The sequence below is a fragment of the Lepisosteus platostomus genome, chromosome 1, assembly GCF_059453375.1.
Source record: "Lepisosteus platostomus isolate fLepPlt1 chromosome 1, fLepPlt1.hap1, whole genome shotgun sequence".
Classification (NCBI taxonomy): domain Eukaryota; kingdom Metazoa; phylum Chordata; class Actinopteri; order Semionotiformes; family Lepisosteidae; genus Lepisosteus; species Lepisosteus platostomus.
The window spans coordinates 64,485,904-64,510,236 of NC_142611.1; the positions used below are offsets into that span (position 1 = coordinate 64,485,904).

The following is a 24,333-nucleotide window of genomic DNA, read 5'->3' on the forward strand; positions in this document are numbered from 1 at the left end:
TGCTGTTATAACGAGGTTTATTCTTGAGATATCATTCAGAATAAGGCAGATAAATTTCTTGGATACACACACACTGCTCGTGTGGCACAGTAACATCAATCAATCCATACCATTAATAATAAACATCATCTTAAATAGCTATCATACACTGTTACAGGTGAAACAGAGATCTCAATGCAGTATTTTACAATAAGAGAAATGACAGAACACGTCATTCAAGCAATGAAGAAGATTTCTCATGTGGCTCGAGCTCTCAGGTTTCTCCACCAGGCGTGTGGAGCCTTCCGTCTCGCTCGAAACACACACAGAGGTCAGAACCCCCGAGAGAAAACTCCCCACCGGCCCGATTCCCTCTCGTTCGGGCTGCTCAAAGCAGAGGTCTGGACCCCAGGCTGCCGAGCGGCCTGGTTAGACGCCTCTTCAAGCAGGGCGCCTTCAGCAAGGGAGCAGACCCAGTTAAACACAAAAAGAAGAAACCAGCTCATTTGCATTACGATTTCAGCAGTTATTTTCTCATTGTTGCCGTTGACGAAAGAGCTGGAGAACACAGAACATGCAGGGCTATCTACTTCACTCCGAGACTCAAACCCTTTATCACAGCCTTCTCTTTCATGAATTATGGAAACCACGGGGAGAAATGACATAGACATACGGAGCCAATATCATTAAAACTCCCCGAGTGTACTGTCACATATCGCTCTGATCACTATGTTGTGTTAAGCGCTGAAAGCACGTAACAAGCGGCTCTCGCGGCAGTGGCGTCACCGCAATATGACGCCAATCGCACTATGACGCAGCCGCCGGAACACAGTGAGATCAGTGAGATCGTTCCGTTGGCAACAGAATCCCACCCACGGTCCACGAATCCCTCGGGGTGACGCGCTGGGAATGGGGCGCACACGCAGAAGCTCTCCAGCCCTGCCGTGTCCGTCCCTGTCAGCGTGACGTGTTTCCACTTTGACGCTCGTTCCAAACGCCTGGACAAACCCAAACTGCACACACAGCTAACGGATCCTATTGTGTTTCTGTGGCCCAGCCCACGCCCCCTACCCGTGCTTTCACACTCCAGCTGTAACCTTTAGCTCGTGGATCTGTCCCTCCGAGCCAAGGATTCCACTCTCTTCACTGTCCTCTGGGTGGCGCTGACCAGCCACTTTACAAACCTGCGCCGACGGCACTCTGTGAAGGCCCAGCAGGTCAAGGACGTCTTGTGCGTGAGCATTCGGGAGACCCTGCGTGCGCTGTCCCAGCAGCGGCGTGATCGTGCGTGATCGCGCACGTAGACTCCCGTTCCATCACACAGTCGCCTCTTAACCTTCCAGACTGGTTCTGTAGAAGAGCTGTCAGCGAGCCCAGATGACCCCTCCTCGAGCCGTTCTGGACGCCGGGCCAGGTCCACAGCGTGAATACAGCGCGAACAGCCGGCTGTGCAGACTTACCACAGCGAAACTACCATCACACGGCGCTTCTTCTTTGATCCAGAGCAGCGTTTCCTCGAATTATTTACAACAGGTGTTGAGCCAAGACCAGTGTGAGAGAAGCCAAACCCGTTAAATATCAGGGTGCCGCTTGTTCCCGGAGCCGTTTAAACACAGAGCGCAAAGCGGGATTGTACCCCGGGCTGGACGGCAGTGTATCACAGGGCACACACACTCACTCGCAGGGACAAGTTAGAAACACTGATTATAGCCAGCGTGTCTTTGGAAGCTGGGAGGAAACCCACGCGGAATTGGGGGGGCATGCAGACTCCACACAGACAAGTACCCCATGACTGCGTGAGAAACAGAGGGGACAGTAAAATGTCTTTCGTGTCAGCACGGTTTCGGGGCTCTGAACAGAGTACAGGGCGGCAAGCGACGGGGGGCGCCGGAGCAAAGCGCTTTGATAGCAGGCCACGGAAATCCCGACCGTGACCCGGAAAGAGCCCGGCCCGGCCCGGCCCGGCAGCAGAGGTTCTGTCACCCAGTACTGTACTGTGTCTCTGCGGGGGCGGGAGCCGGGCTGTCGAGACGCGCCTCTCCGAACCGCAGCTTGCGCGTACATATCGACACGCTTAAGCGACGTACCCCGGGTATCATACAGAACCACACACACTCTCCCACAGCGAGCGGGGAATAAAAAAAAGGCTCTTTTGACATTTTCTAGTTCCGCTGTAAGGTAAAACCACGACGACGACAAGACTGGTAGAACGAGCACATTCCTTACGGTACAAACTGAAACGCTCTCTCCGTCTCGGCTGTGAAAGATAACCGGCTTGCTTCTTGTGAGGAGGGAGGGAGGATAAAGACAAGTCCCCAGCTGCGACATACAGGATATATACATATATGCAGGTTGCTAATAATTCAAGACCGACGAACTCACGACTTCTTAAAAATAAAATCTTTCACGGTTGCACCGTGAGTCACCCCGAGCAAACCGAGAAATGACTGTTTGCAGTCGGTCACCGGTGGCGCGCATCGTGTCCGGGGGTGAAGGAGCTATCGATCCCGGTGGTCCGACCGGCCACTTGGCGGTCAGGTAGACCGACAGACCCTCTGTGCAGATCAATACACTGTAGTACTGTCCCGGCGCGGCGCGCTTGAGGTGCACAGAGGTCGATACGATTAGTTAAACACGTCCCTGCTGGTTAAGGGGACATATCGCGGTACATATCGGAAATCATTGTCTCCGCCGAGCCGGAGAGTCAGTACTAGTATTGGGGGGCTGGCAGCATTTACTTACCGCTGGCCGGACACGCCGGTGACTCCTGCGGACAGTAAACGGCCTCACTTCGGGTCAAATGAGTCCACAGAAGAGCCGAGACTAATTCATCCCAGCCCCGGTGTGTGCACGTCTGTGTTTATGATGGATTGTTTTCTTAATGGATGTGATTGTGCCTTGAACAGGACGGAAAGGCAAAGAAAATGTCCGATTTGAAGGTCATTTTAACTCCGCTGTATGAGTGAACTTTCTAAAATAAACACAGGGGAGAATTGAGAGATTACAGACTGCAAACACTATTTCCGGAGAGTTCAAACATGTCAGCCGAGCGCCGCAATGCCAGCTCCGGCGGGGTCGGTCCCGGAGCACACGGCTACCCCGGGCACACACCGCGGTCAGCCCCCTCCCCCGCCCCCGCCCGGCCCGGTGCCTGTCTGCCCTGCCCTGCCCCGGGGCTCCAGCAGGGGGCGGGCTCTCAGTCGGGGTAGATGAGGAAGCCGGAGAAGGTGCTGTACTTGTTGGTGTTGCCCCCGTGGACCTTGCCCCCGTCCAGCTGGACGCAGACTTCATCCCCCACGTCCAGGTGCAGGATGACGCTGTTGGAGGCGTAGTCGTAGTTCTGGTCGGCGTCCTGCGCGATGGCGCTGGCCCGCACCTGCGCCGGGAGAGAGGGAGAGGAGGCGATCAGGGACAGGAAGAGCGACTCCCGGGGAGCAAGAGACAGGGAGCGCCTGGGAGTCGGAGCGAGTGAGGGGGGTGGGAGAGATGGAGACAGAGAGGGACAGACCGGGGGACTGAGAGAGGGAGGGACAGGAGTGATTCAGAGGAGCCCCTTCTCTCCTCTTCCCCGGTGAAGCTCCTGCCCTCTCCCATCCCTCCCTGCATCCCTGTATCCCAGCCTCTCCCCGTCTCCGGTCACGTCCGCCCCCTCGCTCTCCGGGAGACGGCTCACCTCGCGCTCCCGGGGCTGTAAATCCTCCTTGTCTGATTAAGCGCTATTGCTAAATTATAGCTTTTTAAATGTTAATTGCAGGGGCCGGGGAGGGGGGTGCTCAGGGGTGAGGAGAGACGGTACATTTATGACTTATTTGTCCTGGAGTGCGGCTGCCATTTCGCGGTGTGTCGTCAACGGCAACTACCGCTACCCAAATTCCTAACTGTCAACCCCCCACCCCCACCCCACCCTGCTGCTGCCCCCCTCTCCCTCTCTTGCCGTAAATCCCTCCCGTCGCAACCTTTCTCCCTCCGCGATCCGTCAGGGGCAGCGACAGGAGAGCAAGGCCGACAGCCCTGGAGCACCTCTCGCTCCTTAATTGGGCCTCAGCGTGAGCCGGATCATGCAAATTCAGTTCTGCCCCTCCTGGCCCTCAGGGCCTTTGAGAAACACGGAGGAGGGCAGACGTCACTCGTAAGGCAAGCGTCCTCTGTGTGCGACTCCTGTCACACGACAGGCAGCTCCGCACAGTGGGGGCGCATTACCTTTCACTGGTAATGACTAATGTAACTAATTAATATTATTAGGCTTTTATTGGCACTCAACAAGCTGTGCTTCAGGAATAACACTGCGGTGAGCAGCTGTACATGGTGCTAATCTGCACTGTTACCCAAACAATTTGGCGACACTTTAGTGAAGGGGCTGCAGCTTCCAATTAATCCATGCTTTATAACCTGTAAATGACGAGCAGAATATTAATGGGGTGTTAATACCCCCGTGGGAAGAGACCTTTCCCCATGGACTGATCGCACGCTTGTTGAAAGTCGGATAGCTCTCGTATCTAAACGCGTTATTAAAGGATACTTCAGGGTTAATAACTTTAGCTGGTGTTGGGTTTAGGAGGTACTGCTGTGTCATGGAGGCTGGAGGAAGCTGCTCAGGGCAGCCGTGGTGCAAGCACAGTGAGCTCTGAGCCCTAGCCAGTCAAGAATGGTGCATTCTGGGACATCCTCGCCACCCCCCTTTCTCCGGTTCCCGCCCTCACCCGGCTCCTGGAGAGCCACGGGCAGGGCGCACAAGTCTCTTGGCCGTTAAATGGACGAAGGTCAAGCCAATTAAGTCCAATTAAAGGGTCAATTAATTCGTGAAAGAAACGCTCTTCCCCGCAGTTGTCCAGGGCCAGGGAGGGGCACTGCTGATTGCTCTGTCTATGTGCTCGCTCTTTCCCCTCTCCTCGTCTTCCCCACCTGCTCCCTCGCTCCCTCGCTCCCTCCCTCCGTGCTCATTATTTCCTCCCGGACTGGCCCGTAATGACATTCCTATTGACAGCGGCGTGCCTGACAGGGCTGGCCTGTGTAAACGAATGAGTTTACTGCCGACCCCTGACCCCGGCCCCAGCTGGGAACAGCGCCGGGTCTCCTGGATCAATGGCGGGGGGTGGAGATTGCTTTTCCCCGGCTCTCTGACCTGTTGCGAGGCAGGGGAGGGGGTGGGGAGGCAGGCTGGTGTCTTGGAGAGAAACCTGTTTTTTTTTTTACAATATTGACCTGTTGAGTTCCAGTCAAGTAAGGGTGTGATTTACATAATATTGAGCAGGGAGATGGAGTAAGGCAGGACAGGACATTTACATACCATTGAGCCACAGAGCGCGAGTGACCTACTGAAGAGCTCAGGGCTCTTTCCAAGGAGAGTGCGGAGCAGTCTTAATCAGGGACAAAACACACTCACGGACACACACAGACACACACATACCCTATACACAGAGACACATACATAAGGACATACACGCACATGGGCACACAGACTGAAACACACACACAGAGACTCAGACACATGCACACACACACACAACCTCAGACACACACCCTCAGAGACAAGCACATGTACACACAGAGACACACTTGCACATACACACAAACTCAGACACAAACACTCAGAGACAGGCACATGTACACACAGAGACACACTTGCACATACACACAAACTCAGACACAAACACTCAGAGACAGGCACATGTACACACAGAGACACGTGCACACACACACAGAGACTCAGAGATAAGCACATGTACAGAGACTCAGACACACACAGAGATGCACAAACACACACAGGCCTGGTGGGGGGGACACACAATCAGGGAGTGATACACAACAACACACATCAGGTCAGGTGTCTCCTGCTCATTCCTCTTGGTCACCCTGCCCATGCCCAAACCCTGCCCATGCCCTGAGCTGGACCCCAGCCCATCTCATGACCCTCTCCAGCAGTGCTAAAGCACGTCTGTCCCCTGAGCAGGACCCCAGCCCAGCCGATGACCCTCTCCAGCAGTGCTAAACCCTGCCCATGCCCTGAGCTGGACCCCAGCCCAATTCATGACTCTCTCCAGCAGTGCTAAACCACAACTGTCCCCCGGAGCTGGACCCGTCCAATTCATGACCGTGTCAGGACACACTGGCAGTGCTAAATCACAACTGTCCCCTGAGAGTCGATGACCCTCTCCAGCAGTGCTAAACCGCAACTGTCCCCTGAGTTGGACCCCCGTGAGAGAGAGAGAGGGCAGCGCAGGGTGGGGCGTGGCCAGGCCTGACCCGCCACCTCTCCCCCGAGCTCTCAGGGCCTGGCCCCCTGCCTCCTCCCTAGAAACGGGATGCGGACCCATCCACCCATCCTGCGACCCACCCACCCGGCCGGCAGGCGAGCTGTGAATGAGATTGAGGTCACGGAAGGCGTTGCGGAGACATCGAGCGTGGCGGCGAACACGGCTCTGAAGCGCTCCCCCTTGTTGCTGTAAAGCAGATTGATTAGCGCGGCGCTGTGCCGGCTCCCAGGGGGCCGTGGCGCGGGGCGGGAGCCGATTGCTCACCGCGGCCGGTCGCGGGGGCCCATGAGCTGGTCTTTGCTTGAGGTGTCCCATCTGCCTGCTGATTCGGAACGGAGGGGCTGCACACTTCCACGTACTGAGCTCCGACGTACACTGGAGTGAGTGAGATCTGGGAGTTCCTGCTATTGATATCCCAACCTGGACTTTTTTCCACCTCTGATATGAAAACTGCACTGGCCGGGAAGGCTAGCGCTCTGGGCTCGATTCCAGGATGGATCTCAAGGTGGGGGCTCCGTTAGCATTCCTGCCCTACGCTTGGATTCACTGAGGTGTCACTGGGATTTAATAAAACATTTCCTGAATTTATTCCTGAATTATTGATAGTGTATTTATTGATAGCCTGTTTTTTTCCCACTTTGGGTGTCACTGATTTTAATGAAAGTACTGTCGTCAATACCCAGTTAAGATAGAGGTATAAACGGTCCTAAGTCACTTGAATGGATTGTTATCTTCATTATACTGTACAGTAGCACTTGCATACAGTAACATGCTCTTGCATCTGTTATTCAGTGTGCACCACGGAATATTCCTAACACCCCTATCCATCTACTACTACCCTGGGTCTCACTTGCTGTAGACCCTAGCCACGTCAAACCTCTCCTATAGGACAGAACCCAGCGGGGAACCCTGAAGTCTGCAGGTGTCTGATGCTTCATGAAGTCATCATCTTCATCATCATCTCTTTCTAACCCGCTTAATTCAGTACAAGACCGAGGGGGAGCCAGAGCCTATCCCAGCAAGCAACGGGCTCATAGAGGGTGCACCCTGGACAGGACACCAGTTCATCCCAGGGCAGATACACACACTCACACTCACAAAACAGGGCCCATTTTCCCCAAAGCCAGTTAACCCGCCAGCACGTCTCTGGACTGTGGGAGGAAACCGAAGCCAGCGGGGTAAGAACATGCAAGCTCCAGACAGATGGGTCTCAGAGCCCCAGCTCTGCGTCACCATGCTGCCCAAGCGATGAGTAGCAGCGGAGTTCAAGACCAGGTTAGGCAGAAAGGGGCTTCTGGGTCCTGTACAAACCAAAAAGGAGTTGAGACCTGTCCCGGGACAGTCTTTTTTCTCAGCGCCGAGTTCTCTGGATAGGATCCCCTCATTTCATCATTCTTTAGAAATTTCTGTCAGCTTTCTCCCCCCTTCTCGCCTCCCAGACGCCTGAATCTAGTATTTGTTTTCTTAGTTCTTAACATTTCTCAGCCTGATTTCCTTAATGACACGAAATTATCTTAGTTAATTATCTGATGAATTATTCATGGATTTTTGCGTTTATATTTCTAACGCGATATGGGGGTGTTTTACCAGTGTTCAGACAGAAACAAACTGTCGACTGTTTTCAACATCAGACCCTTTTCAAACTGCGGATTGAGCTGTTTTCAACACGGATTTGACACCGATCGATTTATCGGTTTTGCCGTTGCCATTCGTCTCGAGCCGTCACGACGCCCGCTGGTGGCGCGCGCGGTTAAAGCGAGCGAGGTGGGTTTGGCGGGATGAGCTCCTCGCGCTGTCCAGTCCAGAACCACAGCCAGCACGGGCTGGGGGAGACTGGGGGAGGAGAGAGGAATGCCAAATTAGGATCATTGTCAGCGGCGATGGAGATGGATATCGACACGCGAGCGAGCTCCTGTCTGCTGGCGGAAACGCCGAGCTGGCCGGGAGCCCCTGGGAACTGCCCGGCAGCGTTTGTGTTCTTCGGCTTTTCATTACTGGGGCACCATTAACTGAGAGAGGGAGAGAGGGAGAGGAGGAGACGGGGTAGCAGCTGCCCAGCTCGTCTCCGCTACAGTGCAGGCGGAGAGATGTGTAGCGAGTGAGACAGTCAAGCGCCGGGGAGACAGGGGAGGAGGGGAGGAGGGGGCTGAATCCGTACAGGATAACAAACTGATCAAGCGCAGCTATTTCGTGAGAGAGGGGAGATATAAAGGGATGAACACGGCCCTTTTTTGTGGTGCCTTGCTGTTCTGGTAATAAAACTGACAGGATTCATTCACTGTGATATACAGAGCTCTTGGAGCGGAGACAATTGAAAATGTCGCTCTTGAACGTACCTACGGGGAAACCAGGGGCCGGGAGAGGAGAAAGAATGAGAGAGAAAGCGCTAGGGGTTTGGGGAGGTGGCGGTGTTGGTAATTGCGCGCTTATAAAACAGATCTCTCACTCTCTCGTCTGTTTCCCTCGGAGGGGCTACGGCACGATTGTGCACGACAAGCAATATCCTAACAACGCGGGCCGCCGCTAATTGGCATCCTTGTATATGCTGCCCCGACACTTCCGCGTGACAGCAGGGCGCGCGCGTGTTAAATCCTAATGAGCTAATTGCGCTGGAGCCCACAGCTGCGCGAGCGGGGCACAGCTGCAGGAATCCCCCCTTCCCGCCTCGGGATCGCTCCGGCTCCCCTTGCGTTTCCCCTGTCTCAAAACCGGCAAGGGCCGCCACCGCGAAACACTGTGTGTTTCAGGGATCAACAGAAGACTCATCGTGCGACTTTCCCGTTTCGTCTCCAGCCTCATCGGTATCTTCGCTCTCCTCCCCCCCAAAAAAAATAAAATCAAATCGAGGCTAATTTCTTTCTTAAACCGAAACAAAAAGATCAAAAAATACCCTTCGCCCCTCAGGCCGGTTCTACCGACTCCAGCAGACGCTTAACACGTCGCACTGTAACGAAACAGTCCGCCCGTCCCGCTCTCGTCGGTATTCCCTGAGTAAATGCGATCATGGATTCACCACGAATCACCTCTGAAGACGTCGCGGTGGCGCAGATGGCGTTGTACAGCTCGACCTGGTGAAAAAGCGTTTTGAGACCCATTGTGCAGCTGCCATCGTTAACGATTGTAGGTGCTGAAGAGTGAAACGACCAATTAAACAAGACAGAATCTCCCCCCGCTCTCGCTCAATGGCTTCGGGCTCTCCTTCCACTCCAGCCCTCAATGAGACAAACTAATTGAAAGAATTAATTGATTAATTGATTTCAGAACACGTTATCCGTTAAAGACGCCCTAAGAATCCATGTCGACGCGGAGCGAAGCGCGAGAACAGCACCGTCCTGATCTCGCGGACCCGAGCGCGCGCGCGCGGGGGCCAGCCAGCCGCCCAGGGCGCGAGCGGCACGCTTTACATCGGCGCCGCAGACCCCACGCGACTCGCACCCCGGTGCTGGGGCGCAGGGTGTTTCCCTACTATTTGTCGGCCTTTAAATTCCATTCGCGGGTGAAGTAAAGGTTAAAGGTTGTTTTAATTTCGTTAAAGAGTCGATCTTTGACTTCTTCGATTTTTTTTTATTCTGAAGATGTTCTCGGCATTCGTTTAAGAGCAATTTTCCTTGATATATTACCATGGTATATTTATTCTAAATAACTATAACTTTTGAATACCGTCCTCCGCTAAGAATAAGACAACGTCGTTGGTAATAAATTCGTATTAATAATATCATCGCTGTAATTCTGACTTGATCTGCCCGTGACTGGTCTCTTTATTTTCTCTTCGATACACGGAGAGAGGGAGCAGGGGTGCGATAAAGATAAAGGCTGCATTTAAAGATATTAACCTCTGTAAAACAAAAGACCGGTGAAACTCTAGTCCTCCAGTCCTGCCCCGTCGGTCATTTATTAGCGCGGAAGATGCTCTTTATCAAGCGCGAGCTGACGGTTTTAGCGCGCGCTTCGCGCGGGGGAGCGCGACCTTTCGCCGGGCTGTTAGAGGAGCGCGTGACGCGTCCGATAGAAGGGAGATTTAAGCTCGGAGATTTATACCAGCCTCCGCGAATATGACACTTCCTGGAAAATATACTGCCGACAGGCGCCGAGAGATGAAAAAAGAAGTCGCAATATATAAAGGCTAATAAATTAATAGACCGCGTGAAAATCAACAAGAAGTTAGAGCGCCGCAGAAGAATAAACACACTAGCAGAGGACAGCCGAATTTGTACCATCTACGGTACTGTACATACCTGCTAACGAAAAAAATCTCTCTCCGTCTCTCTGTAATACAGATCAGATTTTTATTATTTTAAAAGGTATATATTTTGGTTACTTGAAATCGGTTTACCAGCGTGTTTAATCCTAACACTGTAAAAAAGTGTCCAAAATAATTGTCCACACATGGACAAAAGATAAACCCGGTTTTATTTTAAAATGCTCTATGCTGAACTGTATGAATTCCTGATATTGTGAATAAGCCGACCTGACATCTCTTCCAGGATAGTGCCGATACTGCCGGGCTGCCAGAACCCTCGGCAGTGCAGGTAGCAGCTCGGCAGCCTGGGCCCGGGCGAGGACAGAGAGCAGCCCGGCTCCGAAACCGGGCCGACTGACCGGCGGGTGAGATGGCGTCACGGGGACGGCGGCTCCCGGGTCCAAGGAGAACCGGGCCGGGGTGCGGGGCTGCCTCAGCTGTTCACCGGCCCGGGCAAGACACCCCACAGAATAAAAGACAGAACACGACGCTTGGAAAGATGGAAGGAAAGATACTGTAGATGAATTCCGTAATTTCAAGACGAATGAGCGGACTGTCACACCCGATAAACGGCATAAAAAAATCTGGCCTAGCTGTTTTAAAACGAGAAGTAAAGGAAGAGAACATTTGATTCGGTCTCTATACAGGAAGCCTGTACCTGTCGCAGAATTTTATAAAGGGCCCGGAGTTGGAAGCCGCCGGTCTCGACACTGATGCGATCTAAATATATTGTCATTATTAATTGATGTTGCATCATTTGATAGTTTTTTTCGAACTTGACCAAAATGTTTGCGCGATTTTTAGAAAATCGAAAAATAGCGATGGAATAATACCGCGCATAATTTTCTTAAGCTATTGCCGTGCGCGAGTTTCGTTGTTTCGTTGTTTTTTTTTACGAGTAAATAATTGTTTTCATCACTCTCTGTAAGAGCCGTTTTTAGACGAATTCGTGGCCCCGCGAGCCAGAGCCACTTCCTCCGGCCGCGAGCCGCGCACGTACCGCACGAGGATATGCCGGGCATTCCGTATTCCGTTCAGATGGATAATAGCTGAAACCAGCACGGGGCACAAAACGCGTGTGATACTGTTTTGTGGTTCTTATGCTTTAGGATGCAATTATTTCCTATTTTGAAATCAGTGAAAAAATCTAATTGAACGGAGTTTTAAGATAAACGGAATAAATATCGGTCTGTTTTGATTTATGTGAAGCATTTAAAAGCCAGCTCTCGGCGGAGTTACTGTCACCGTTGTCAGTGCAGTAACAAAATCTGATAATTAGCCCATTTCAACTTTTTAAATCATGGACAGCCTTCGGAATTTGCTTAGCGCAGGCTAGCTATATGGCAGGGGTCCTGGCCTTCGCTTTAACGATTTCCAGTACCTTCTCCGATCAGCATTTTCAGGCAATCTATATGAGAATGCATTCATCCATCATCAATCCGGAGCCTGTTCCAGAACACCATCGCACAGTGCGCACACACACCCTGAACACGGTCCCGGACCATCGCACAGTGCGCACACACACCCTGAACACGGTCCCGGACCATCGCACAGTGCGCACACACACCCTGAACACGGTCCCGGACCATCGCACAGTGCGCACACACACCCTGAACACGGTCCCGGACCATCGCACAGTGCGCACACACACCCTGAACACGGTCCCGGACCATCGCACAGTGAGCACACACCCTGGACACGGCCCCGGGCCATCGCACAGTGAGCACACACACCCTGAACACGGCCCCAGGCCATCGCACAGTGAGCACACACACCCTGAACACGGCCCCAGGCCATCGCACAGTGAACACACACACCCTGGACACGGCCCCAGGCCATCGCACAGTGAGCACACACCCTGGACACGGCCCCAGGCCATCGCACAGTGAGCACACACACCCTGGACACGGCCCCAGGCCATCGCACAGTGAGCACACACACCCTGAACACGGCCCCAGGCCATCGCACAGTGAGCACGCTCACCCTGAACTTGACCCCAGGCCATCGCACAGTGAGCACACACACCCTGAACACGGTCCCGGACCATCGCACAGTGAGCACGCTCACCCTGAACTTGACCCCAGGCCATCGCACAGTGAGCACACACACCCTGAACACGGTCCCGGACCATCGCACAGTGAGCACACACCCTGGACACGGCCCCAGGCCATCGCACAGTGAGCACGCACACCCTGAACACGGTCCCGGACCATCGCACAGTGAACACACACACCCTGAACACGGCCCCAGGCCATCGCACAGTGAGCACACACCCTGAACACGACCCCAGGCCATCGCACAGTGAGCACGCTCACCCTGGACACGGCCCCAGGCCATCGCACAGTGAGCACGCACACCCTGAACACGGCCCCAGGCCATCGCACAGTGAGCACACACACCCTGAACACGGTCCCGGACCATCGCACAGTGAACACACACACCCTGAACACGGCCCCAGGCCATCGCACAGTGAGCACACACCCTGAACACGACCCCAGGCCATCGCACAGTGAGCACGCTCACCCTGGACACGGCCCCAGGCCATCGCACAGTGAGCACGCACACCCTGAACACGGCCCCAGGCCATCGCACAGTGGGCACACACCCTGAACACGACCCCAGGCCATCACACAGTGAGCACACACCCTGAACACGACCCCAGGCCATCGCACAGTGAGCACACACCCTGAACACGGCCCCAGGCCATCGCACAGTGAGCACACACCCTGAACACGGCCCCAGGCCATCGCACAGTGAGCACACACACCCTGAACACGGCCCCAGGCCATCGCACAGTGAGCACACACCCTGGACACGGCCCCAGGCCATCGCACAGTGCGCACACACACCCTGAACACGGCCCCAGGCCATCGCACAGTGAGCACACACCCTGAACACGGCCCCAGGCCATCGCACAGTGAGCACACACACCCTGAACACGGCCCCAGGCCATCGCACAGTGAGCACACACCCTGGACACGGCCCCAGGCCATCGCACAGTGCGCACACACACCCTGGACACGGCCCCAGGCCATCGCACAGTGAGCACACACACCCTGAACACGGCCCCAGGCCATCGCACAGTGAGCACACACCCTGAACACGGCCCCAGGCCATCGCACAGTGAGCACACACACCCTGAACACGGCCCCAGGCCATCGCACAGTGAGCACACACCCTGGACACGGCCCCAGGCCATCGCACAGTGAGCACACACACCCTGAACACGGCCCCAGGCCATCGCACAGTGAGCACACACACCCTGAACACGGCCCCAGGCCATCGCACAGTGAGCACACACCCTGGACACGGCCCCAGGCCATCGCACAGTGAGCACACACACCCTGAACACGGCCCCAGGCCATCGCACAGTGAGCACACACCCTGAACACGGTTCCGGACCATCGCACAGTGAGCACACACCCTGAACACGACCCCAGGCCATCGCACAGTGAGCACGCTCACCCTGGACACGGCCCCAGGCCATCGCACAGTGAGCACACACACCCTGAACACGGCCCCAGGCCATCGCACAGTGAGCACACACCCTGAACACGGTCCCGGACCATCGCACAGTGAGCACACACACGCACACATGAGCCCTGAGAAGCACTCCAAGCAAGAGAAGGACATTCGGCTAAACCAGCCCGTTCTGTAGGTAGTAGTTAAGTGTTCTGCGGATTCCATCCAGCTGTTTCTTGAAAGAAGACAGGTCTGCAAAAGACGCCTTACTGACAGGGAGGATCATTTGAAGACGAAACAAAAGGAAAGGATTCTGAGCATGCGCCTTGCGCAAGTAGTCTGTATGAAGAAACACGGTTGCTGTTGGAGAACGTAAGAAAGAGAACGGACGCCATTCTCCCCATCCAACTCTTTTGGCTTCTTATAGTTAACTGACGGCCTCAACAACATGGGAGGGCATCTTGTTCCACACTCCCACCACCCTTTGTGTACAGACCTTCCTCCCGTTCTCGGTTTTTAGATGCGCCTGCGTGTGGCGGAGAGAAATCTACGCCCAGGAGCGACGCGTCGCCTGCACACGATGCACAAACAAGTGCCCGTTTATAGCACGACTAAAAGATTAAAGCTTGGCAGCCCATTTTAGGGAATGGGACTCATGAAACCGTTTTACACACCAAGCAGGTATTAATTGTAAGGCAACAAGTGGGCGAGGAGCAGGAACAGCAGACACTGACAACTGGACACTGGCTCGGTTTCTAATGAGCTTCTAGACGCAGCTCGGTGAATTCCTATTAGCCAGCCGCGCACACTGCTCGGGTTCATGTGTAAGAAGATGAAACTCGGAAATGTCTTTTTTTATAAATACCGCATGTGATGCGAAATGAAGTGCAGCGCTCACGAGGCCGCCTACGGATTGGATCCACTAACTGGTGGCGAAGGAGTCGGACCGGCCCGGCCCGGCCCGGGGAGGAGACGGTCCAGCGGACTTGTGCTCACGGAACTGCCCGGAAGCGCCAAGACCCGGACGAAACCCGGCGACCCTGGCAGCGTGGAGACCGCTCAGCAGCGAAGTGAGCTGAACGGAAGCAGGGCGTGGAGCGGGCGGAAAACAGAGCTACACCGGCCCCGCCACCTTCACTTGTGAGCAGACCTGCAGAAATCTTACGGCCGCAGTACTGCCATGAGTCCTCGGCGCGTTTAGGTTGAGGTTTAGACGTGGGGCTTGCGTGGGCCCGTTCGCACACCGACATGAAGGAAAGGTTTGCTTCTTTCCTTAATCCCGAGCCCGAGCCACGTCCCCGGCGCCCGGCAGGAAGGCGCGCACCATCACCGCGGGGCTGCCGCGTGCCCGGGGCTGCAACGGGAGAGGGGGGGACGGACACGCCTAAGGTCGTGGTAAGACTTCATTTATACGATATTAGTCACACAGTGCTGCTCAAGAATATATAAAGAGAAGCGTGATCAGATACATTCCTGGGATTAAGGCAATGTCTTACTGTGGACAGGCTACAACAACGGAATTATTTCAGTCTTGGAGAGGGGGTCTTCAGATTTCCCAAATTCACTGACAAGTCAACCCAGTTGGGCCTTTTCACAATCCACAGAAAACCACGAACCAGCAGGGACAAGTGTAGTCCAAAGGGAAGTGCATTTAAAACTGATGGTGCAGGGCACATTTTTACACAGAGGGTGGTGGGAGTGTGGAACAGGCTGTTGATTGCGATACCCTGGAGTCTTCCCAGACACAGCTGGAGGAGAGCCTTGGATCAACAAGCTGTAAGAAGCCCGATGAGCTGCATGGGCTGAACGTAACCTTTCTCAAGCTCTTCAACAACCATGTAGCTTTGTGCCCGTATTCTGTTCAGCAGAGTGGAAATAAGGGGATCCTCAGGGTGGGGCACCAGTCCACTGGACCCGTAGTGCTGGGAGCGCTGGGTGGAGTGGAACAGCAGGAGTGCTTTTCTCATGGGTAAACCTGCAACAGTATTGATAGAATGCCAGTACAGACTATAGCAAACAGGAGGGTCCTCGGGCACTGCTCCTGTGAGGCGGGTTAAAGCTCGGATCAGAACCGGGCCGGGCAGAGCCTCGAGTGTAGAACCCATGAGCTCTGGATATCGAACTCTCTCTGCCCTCTGTTTAGCGACCCATCTCATCCCATCCTGTCCCGTCCCGTCCCGCCTGGCTGCCTTATCCACCCTCACAAGGCCCTACGCCTCTCTCCCTGGTCTATCCCAACCGGCACCCACGAGCCTTCCCAGCATCCCGCTGCCCGAGGGCGCGCCCTTTCCTGTCGGATTTCCACGCCGCCTGCCTGCCCGGAAGCAGGGAACTCCCTCAGGGATTCCCCCGGCTCGCCCTGGGAGCCGCGGTGGCCGAGAAGCAGGACGTCGCCGCAGGAGGGCCGGGCTTTCGTTTCAATTAAACAATTAACCTCATCCTCTTCCTTGTAAGACAGGCGAGGTCTTCTCCAGCTGATTACACTGAACGCCACTTCATTAAAGGGACAGTGACCTATAAAGACCCTCGGAGCCTGGCGAGGAGCATCACAGCTCTCCAGGTAATTAAATAATTAGACTCGCTATGTAACGACAGCAGGCCCTGCAGGAGCTGACTCCAAGTTCCCTGTTGTCTACAGCGCTGTCTTGGTGTTGTTTTCTTTTGCTCTGTATTGTCTGTGAACACACACACACATATATAATTATTTTCTCCTGTCAGTGCTGAGACTCCGCTGTGGAAGGGGATTTATAATTCCTCCTTATTGCTGTCCTGTTCTGTGCAGGCGACTCTAATCAGCGCCAGGAAGCTACACGAGCAGCTTTAATCTCCAGGCGTCTCCGGGGATCAAACGGGGAGAAGGAGGAGTGGGTCTGTGCAGCCCCGGCTGGGGGCGAGGATGGTGCACGGCCTGCTGGGGAGGGAGGCGCTGGCTTCTTCTCCAATGAGCTACAGCCGTCAGCGACGGCTCACGCCTCTCGGGAATGAGTCAGCCCGAATTGTCCCACGATTCACATTTAGATCGGGACACTGGCTATCCGATTCCTTAGCGGACGTCTTTGGCTGTCAGTTCAGCGCTCGGCACTGAAAAGGGCAAGCACTAGTGAGAGTGAAGGGCCCGCAGGGTGTGTGTGCCCCTCCTCCATTGCTGGCGTGGCAATAAAAATCCCGTTTACCAGCTCATCCCGCCGACGCCCAGCACGGCCAGCCCTGATAATCCTACAGAGGCGGGCCAGGGCCGTGTGAAAGCTGTCGAGGGGCCCTGAGGAGCACACGCAGAACCCTGCAGCCAGGGGTCACTGGCTTGAGTCTGGGCTGGGCCACGAGCTCATCCTCGTGACAGGATCGCTCCCAGCGTGAGGAGAAATCCTGCATCATGGGCAGGCACTCAGACACCACGGGCTCCCCTGGCAGAACAGCATCTCCTGTCATTTCAGGAGCCAGCAGACCTGCGTTGGCATCGGTTAGAGGCGCCACTCCTTGGACCGGCACTCTCTGTCCCAGGTCAGCACAGAGCTTGCAGCGCGTCCGCTGGCAAGGGGCTCAGATGGGTATCTGAAATTTAAAGGAAAATAACGAGGCCACAGACTCCCAGCCTGGCCTAAAACACACACACATACGCTGCACCGAACAGAGGCAGGATTCCGCTGCTGGTCCGGAACTGCGGTTCCGGCAGAGTCGGGATCAAGCTGCTGGTCCGGAACTGCGCAGAGTCGGGATCAACGGTCTTATAGGCTAAAGCGCTATGGGCTTTTTATTAAACTGATGGAAAAACATCTGAGCTTGTATAAAAAAATATGAATTCATCAACGGTTTTATTTTCTAACTCGCTCATCAATCTCAATTTTAAAGCAGACCTGTAATGCAGGTTGCGTGGCCCTGAATTGGGTTGAATAATTTAGTCAACGGTCCAGACAATTAACGGAGAATCGATGTGCAGCCCAGCACAAAGGCAGGGAGATGAAGAGGGTGCACTGTTGAGGCTCAGGCAGCAGGGACAGGGGCAGACAGTGTGTGTGTGTGTGTGTGTGTGTGTGTGTGTGTGTGTGTGTGTGTGTGTGTGTGTGTGTGTGTGTGTGTGTGTGTGTGTGTGTGTTTTGGGGGGGGCACGCATCTCATCACAGAGCTATGAATGATTTAACAGGCAAAAAAGACCAGAATGATAATACACAGTCACCCAGAACAGCACAACCACCCTCCACCCAGTGCACACACACTCTCCCTTTCTTGTTCTCCAGATAAAATCTGCACTGTCCCCCCTGCACCCACCGCCCAAAATAAACTTCTGCTTGATCCATCAGGCCTTCTCCCTTGCAACAATGTAGGCTGCCTACTGCTGTGTTTGTGACTCCTCCTTTTCATGCTTGGTGTTGAGGCTCAGCTGTTCATCTGGCTGGGACAGGGCTCTGTGTGTGTGTCCATATACAGACGCTCACGAGCTGCAGTAATTGCCTCTGTGCTCTCTGTAAACACTGTCCCTGCACGCTTCTCTCTCAAACACAGTTGATGTGTCTGTGGCTTCTTCCCACCTCATTAGGAGTGTTCAGCACAGAGGCTCACCACACGGCTCTGACCCCTGTCAGTGACGAGGGCGTGTGTGTGTGTGGGGGGGCTGCTGCCCGTGCCGACACTCTCTCCTGGTCTGAGCCCCCCCCACCGGCTGTGATGTCTGTGATGTCTGTGTGGGAAGGTGGGGGGTACTGGGCTCTAAGCACACTGTGTGTTAACCAGCCTTAATGAGGTGGGCAGAGCCACAGTCATCATTTACAGCCATTAGCAGAGTGACCGCTTCTCTCTGCTCTTCTCCGCTCTCTTGCTCTGTCATCTCCTCGCCCCTCTCTTCTCATCTCTTCCGCCTGTTCGTCCCTCCTCGTCCGTTCCTCTCAAACCTCCCCCTGTCCATCCTACTCGCTGTCCTTTCCTCTCACCCCCCCGTCCATCCCTCTCACCCTCCCCCGTCCATCCCTCTCACCCTCCCCTGTCCATCCTACCCCCTGTCCATCCCTCTCACCCTCCCCCGTCCATCCCTCTCACCCTCCCCTGTCCATCCTACCCCCCGTCCATCCCTCTCACCCTCCCCTGTCCATCCTACCCCCTGTCCATCCCTCTCACCCTCCCCTGTCCATCCCTCTCACCCTCCCGTGTCCATCCTACCCCCTGTCCATTCCTCTCACCCTCCCCTGTCCATCCTACCCCCCGTCCATCCCTCTCACCCTCCCCCGTCCATCCCTCTCACCCTCCCCTGTCCATCCTACCCCCTGTCCATTCCTCTCACCCTCCCCTGTCCATCCTACCCCCTGTCCATTCCTCTCACTCTTTCCTGTCCATCCCTCTCACTCTCTCCTGTCCATCCTACCCACTGTCCATCCCTCTCACCCCCCTGTCTGTTCCTCTCCTGCCATTGTCTACCCTCCCCCTGTCCATCCCTCTCACCCTCCCCTGTCCATCCCTCTCACCCTCCCCTGTCCATCCCTCTCACCCTCCCGTCCATCCCTCTCACCCTCCCGTCCATCCTACCCCCTGTCCTTTCCTCTCACCCCCCCGTCCATCTTACCCCCTGTCCATCCCTCTCACTCTCTCCTGTCCATCCTACCCCCTGTCCATCCCTCTCACCCCCCTGTCTATCCCTCTCCCGCCGTTGTCTACCCTCCCCCTGTGCACTCCTCTACCAAACTCGTCCTCTCCTCCCCCCACACTCCCTTCACTGCAGCACAAGACCCGGCAGCGCAGCACTCTGGGAAGTACTTGACAAGGGGCGTGACACCCATGCATTTCAGAAGCACCGACAGGAATGGGAACAGTTTAAAACAGGGTGTTGGAAAAAGAACCGTGCTTTAAATCCTACGGGAATGTCCCTTTCCCTCCTCCTGAAGTGATCACATATGATCAACCACACTGACCTGCTGGAGAAGCCAGAAGACTGCTCATTCCTGGGAGACTAGGGGAGGCGGGGGTGTTCACTGTTGTGTTGGGAGATCGCAGAAGAGTGACTGCCTGAGCACGGTCTCCCCCTCACTCCCATATCCCACCCCCTAAGGCTACCCTGATCCTGATTCTCCAATACTGCTGTCCTCTCTCACCCGTTGGATCGTGCTGCAGGAAGCTCAGACCTGTGAGAGGCCGAAGGGTCACGCTGTCACGGGATAGACACCGCGTGCAGAGGGTGCACGTGTGCCCACGCAACCACACGGGGTGCCACACCGTGCCCTGGGCTCGCCGCCACTGCCCCCCCCCCGACACGGAGACGGACGGGGCAGTTGGGCAGCGCAGGACCACCGCGCCGGAGACAGACGCGCACGGGCGGGCAAGACGGCGGGCCTGACCTGTCCGTTCTTCTTGAGGTCGGCCCACATGCTGGTGCCGTCGCCGCCCCTCATCAGGACGTGGTAGGTGAAGAAGTAGATGCCGGGCAGCGGGCAGGTGAACTTGCCGGTCGTGGGCTCGTAGTAGTTGCCCACGTTGGTGACGACGTCGTCAAACTTGAGCACCTCGCTGCCCTCGTGCTGTTTGCGCAGGCCGGCGTAAAAGGCGATCTTGGGGCTGTAGAAGGAGGGGATGTACCCGCCTGGGCCCGGGCCCGGGGGCCCCGGGGGTCCGGGTTTGCCCGGCTCTCCCGGGGGGCCGCGGGGACCGGGGGGACCCGGCAGCCCGGGGGACCCCCTGAACCCCGACTTGCCCCGGCGGCCGGTGTGGTCGCGGCCGGGCTCAGGCAGGTAGGGAGGGGGCGAGACGGCGGCCAGCTCCTGGCTGCCCTGCGGGGGGGTGTAGGGGTCGCACACCATGCGGCAGCTGCCCAGCATCTCGTAGTGCGTGCCGCCGCCCCCCGCCCCTCCCGCCTTGGTGCTGTGGACCAGCAGCGGGATGGCCACCAGCAGCACCAGCACCATGGCCACGCCCACCGCCGCGCCAATGACCCGCTTCCGCCGGCTGAGCCGAGACGCAGCCAGCGTGAGGAAGTCGTCCTCGCCCTTCGCCGCAATGGTGTCTGCCTGGGGGGGGCGGGGCGCGGGAGGTGCGGGGGGGCAGGCCGGGCGGTCCCGCCGGCTCACGGCCTGGTGGGGGGGAGCCGGCAGCTCAGCTCCTCAAAGCCGGAGGAAGGAGGGAGGGAGAGGCAGAGCGGGCAAGGCGGCCAAAGGTCAAAGGTCAGGGGCCTGAGGTCAAAGGGCAGCCGCAGAGCCGGCTTGGGTGTGGTAGGACCCGTCGGGCCAGGCCGAGGTCCGGAGCGTCGGGATGGAGCAGTGGCTTTTAATCTTTTTCCCTCCCGGACTGAAGAGAAAGGCAGTAGGACATCGGTGTTGTTCTGGGACAGTTTTAAACCGGCTCCTCTCGTCCGATCTTCACCACAGAGGAACTCTCCCCCCTTCCCGCGTTGCGGCGTTCTGCCCCCTGTGCCTTCCTCTGGCTCAGGATACAGCAGCTTATTCCCTCTAACGGCTGGGGTTTCTTGGGGAGGAGCAGCCTAAACCAGCTGCAGGGGAATCCAGGCTGGGCCACTGGCCCTGACACCAGCTCCGAGTGCAGGCTGTAGACACAGGACAGCTCACCCGGACTGCTCCCCCGTTTCCATGCTGTTGCTCTACGAATCCACTGGCCGGCCCGGAAGAATGGGGGTCTAGTCTTCCCTACGAATAGGAACTCCAAACCTAACCAGCCGACCGGGTCTGAAGTCCTGAAAATCAGGCGGCGTCCTCCTGCGCAGGCGATAGGGGATCGGAGGCTCGGAGAGTCCAAGCCTGGCTGCCGCAAGCGCCGTCCGGATTGTTCCCGAACTTCCGATGATGTGTCCTTCCTAAGACGGCGTGGAGGAGGAATTGGAGTGGAGGGGGGCGGTCGGGGTTTCTGTGGGGAATAAGAAGAAGAATAAAAGGGGAGGTGGAAATGCACGTCTGAGAAACCACCCTCTTCCACACACACACACACACACACACACACACACACCCACCCACCCACCCACCCCCCGGTTTCAAGATTTTATTGACCACAGGTCTTCTCGCCCAGCTCTGTCTGTAGAGCAGGGGCTCCAGTGCTTCCCCGATCCTTCACACGCAGGATGGCTGTGAGATTTCAGTCCACAAGCCTCTTTCAGAAACCTGTTGACTGTTGATCCAGCATAAGGGTGCTCCATTAAAACACTAAAATCAGAGAGCTGCGTTCTGAAGGTAAATCAGGCCACAAAGGTCCGAATCCTGAGAGGCAGGCTCTTATTACTAATAAATATTAGAAATAATAATCAATAAAATAATGTTTTAATAAGACAATAACATTTAGTATATTGTGTTAATAATACTTTCAACATATATTTTGGTCACATAACCTGGATTTGCAGTATTTCTTACCATGAATGTTTCTAAAAATATTATCTAGTCGTTGTTGCACAGACAGGATTTGACTTCACATTGCCACTGAATTTTCTGCACCGCCGCGGATCTAACAGGTTATTCTCTAAATAAATACTATGTTTATTTAGATCGACGCAAATCACTCAACAGAAAATATTCTGCAACGTCTTATTCAGCATCAACATCGTTCAGGTTGTCTGCGCTGATGTTATTTTCGTATATAGTCGGACTGACAATCAGTGTGTCCTTATTTGCATGGATATGGACGTATGAACTCACCTTGTTTAAATTTAAACCAACATATATTTAAATCTGATCATCTATTGCCCTTCTTACCAACATTTATATTTAGTTTGCGATCGGACGTCTTTTTTGTTCTGTACTTCCTATCCTTCCTAAACAAACACATTGGATGCAAACATTTAAAATCTCAGAATCTATCTCTTTATTTCGTGTCTTAATCCACACTTTTTCTGTGGAGCCCTCAGAATCAGAGCATGACTGTGCCCCGCTTTCTCTACGTCCGGTGCCGATCGGGGTGCCGGTATCGGGACGGGGGGAGACACACGCCGCTGTCGCAGATAGCTGTGGAAAACAGTTCGTGAAAGAGCGAAAGAGACCCGGGCGCTCTTACCTGTTGTGCTGCGGCTCTGCCGAGGGCCAGCGCGGAGACGCGCCTGGGCGATGCAGGGAGCGGTCCGGCTCTGTGCCCCGCAAACTCCCCGCGCACGCAGCGTGGGGCTCTCTCGGACCCCGGGCGGAGCGTGCGAGGCGCCCTTTCGAAGTGTTTGAAGTTGTCGATGCTAGTTCTCCTCTCCTCTCCCCAGTCGGCTTCTTATCTACCACCACACTCAAAATACACGAATAAGCATAAAAACTCGCCCACTGCTCCGCGACGGTATCCGAACCGAAGCCGAAGCCGAAGCGAATCCGGGCTGGACTGTGGTTTCAGCGCGGGTAGAGCCTACAGTCCACAACGCAATGCGTGGGAGCGTGTACGTGGAGTGGAAGAACCCCAACCCGCCCACTAAGGGGAAAGAAGCGACACGAGAGGGAAAAAGTCGCGCACAGCCCTTTCCACGAAGTGTCTGTGGCGCCGGAGACTGAGAGAGCGACTGGCTTCTTCGGGCTGCGAAGATTCTTGCTGGGTTGGGCAGGAGGGGGGAGTGGGGGGGGTCTGTCTGAGGACAGGCTGTCAGGAGGAGTGTGTGTGTGTGTGTGTGTTTTGGGGGGGGTTAGGGTCTAAGAAGACGAGCCGGCTCCCAGTCCGATCTCGTGTTGTTTTAGCTCAGACCTCCCACGCGCACCCGGTCTCCGAACTCGACACCTGTGAGAGCCGCGCTCACCCGCACGCGCGCCGGCGAGGCTGGGTCTCCCGGGACACGCCACCTCACCCAGCGACACCCCTCGAGTCACTCACTTAAAAAAAAACATAACAACCCCGAAAAGACACGCTCTTGATTTTATTTTCCGACGCCTCTCCTTCTCCGGGCTCCGTGCTTTTCTAAACTTCCGTCCTGACCGCTCCCGGCACCCTCCACAGCTGCGCCGGCAGCGCCGTTTCTCTTTCCGGTCCGGCCTGTTCTGGTGCCGCTGTGCCCTCCGGACTGGCAGCGTGTGAAGTCGGTCCGAGGACCAGGCCGGTGGGGCGCGATGACTGAGAGTACCCAGCCCCGACCCCCCCAGAGTGCCAATTAACTGCCCTCTAATCGGTGAAGATCGCACAGCGGGCGTGACCAGGAATTCCCTCCCTGTCTCAGGACCAGTCGGGAGGGAGGGTCAGTATTAATGAGGAGCCTCACGGGGAATAATAAACCACTTGACTTTGTGGATAACCCCTGCCCGTCTTCCTCCGCCACCACTCTCCCGCCTTCCTTTCGTCACTCTTCCCTTCCTCCGTCGTCTTTACCTTCATTTTTATCTTTCCTCCTGAGGAAACGCGATGTTTTTTTTCTTTATTTTGCCTCTTTCTCGCCCGCTCTCTCTCTCTCTCCTGTTAATTAAACCGACGGCGGAGCACATTAACGAAAACGACTCTCCGCACGTGCGCGCCTCTCTTCCG

At 55.5% G+C, this 24,333-nt stretch overlaps 1 protein-coding gene and 1 long non-coding RNA gene across 2 annotated transcripts; one reads left to right on the forward strand and one right to left on the reverse strand.

Annotated features, from left to right (window-relative positions):
• On the reverse strand, nucleotides 1-24,333 carry c1ql4b (complement C1q like 4b). The gene is made up of 3 exons (XM_088633522.1): nucleotides 22,906-24,333; nucleotides 20,256-21,771; nucleotides 1-3,355 (listed from the first exon to the last, which is right to left on the reverse strand). Exons 2-3 carry the CDS (start codon nucleotides 20,817-20,819, stop codon nucleotides 3,176-3,178), a joined length of 744 nt encoding a protein of 247 aa, XP_088489648.1. The 5' UTR covers nucleotides 20,820-21,771; nucleotides 22,906-24,333; the 3' UTR covers nucleotides 1-3,175.
• LOC148678433 (uncharacterized) lies at nucleotides 1,316-11,391 on the forward strand. The gene is made up of 2 exons (XR_015939160.1): nucleotides 1,316-1,402; nucleotides 10,718-11,391. It is a non-coding gene; the product is annotated as an uncharacterized LOC148678433 (long non-coding RNA).

Excerpts from the sequence above, each read along its gene's own strand:
- c1ql4b (XM_088633522.1), bottom strand. The coding sequence starts at position 20,819 with ATGGTGCTGGTGCTGCTGGTGGCCATCCCGCTGCTGGTCCACAGCACC. Across the intron at positions 3,356-20,255 it reads ACCTCAAGAAGAACGGACAG|GTGCGGGCCAGCGCCATCGC; the intron begins GTCAGGCCCGCC and ends CTCCCGGCGCAG.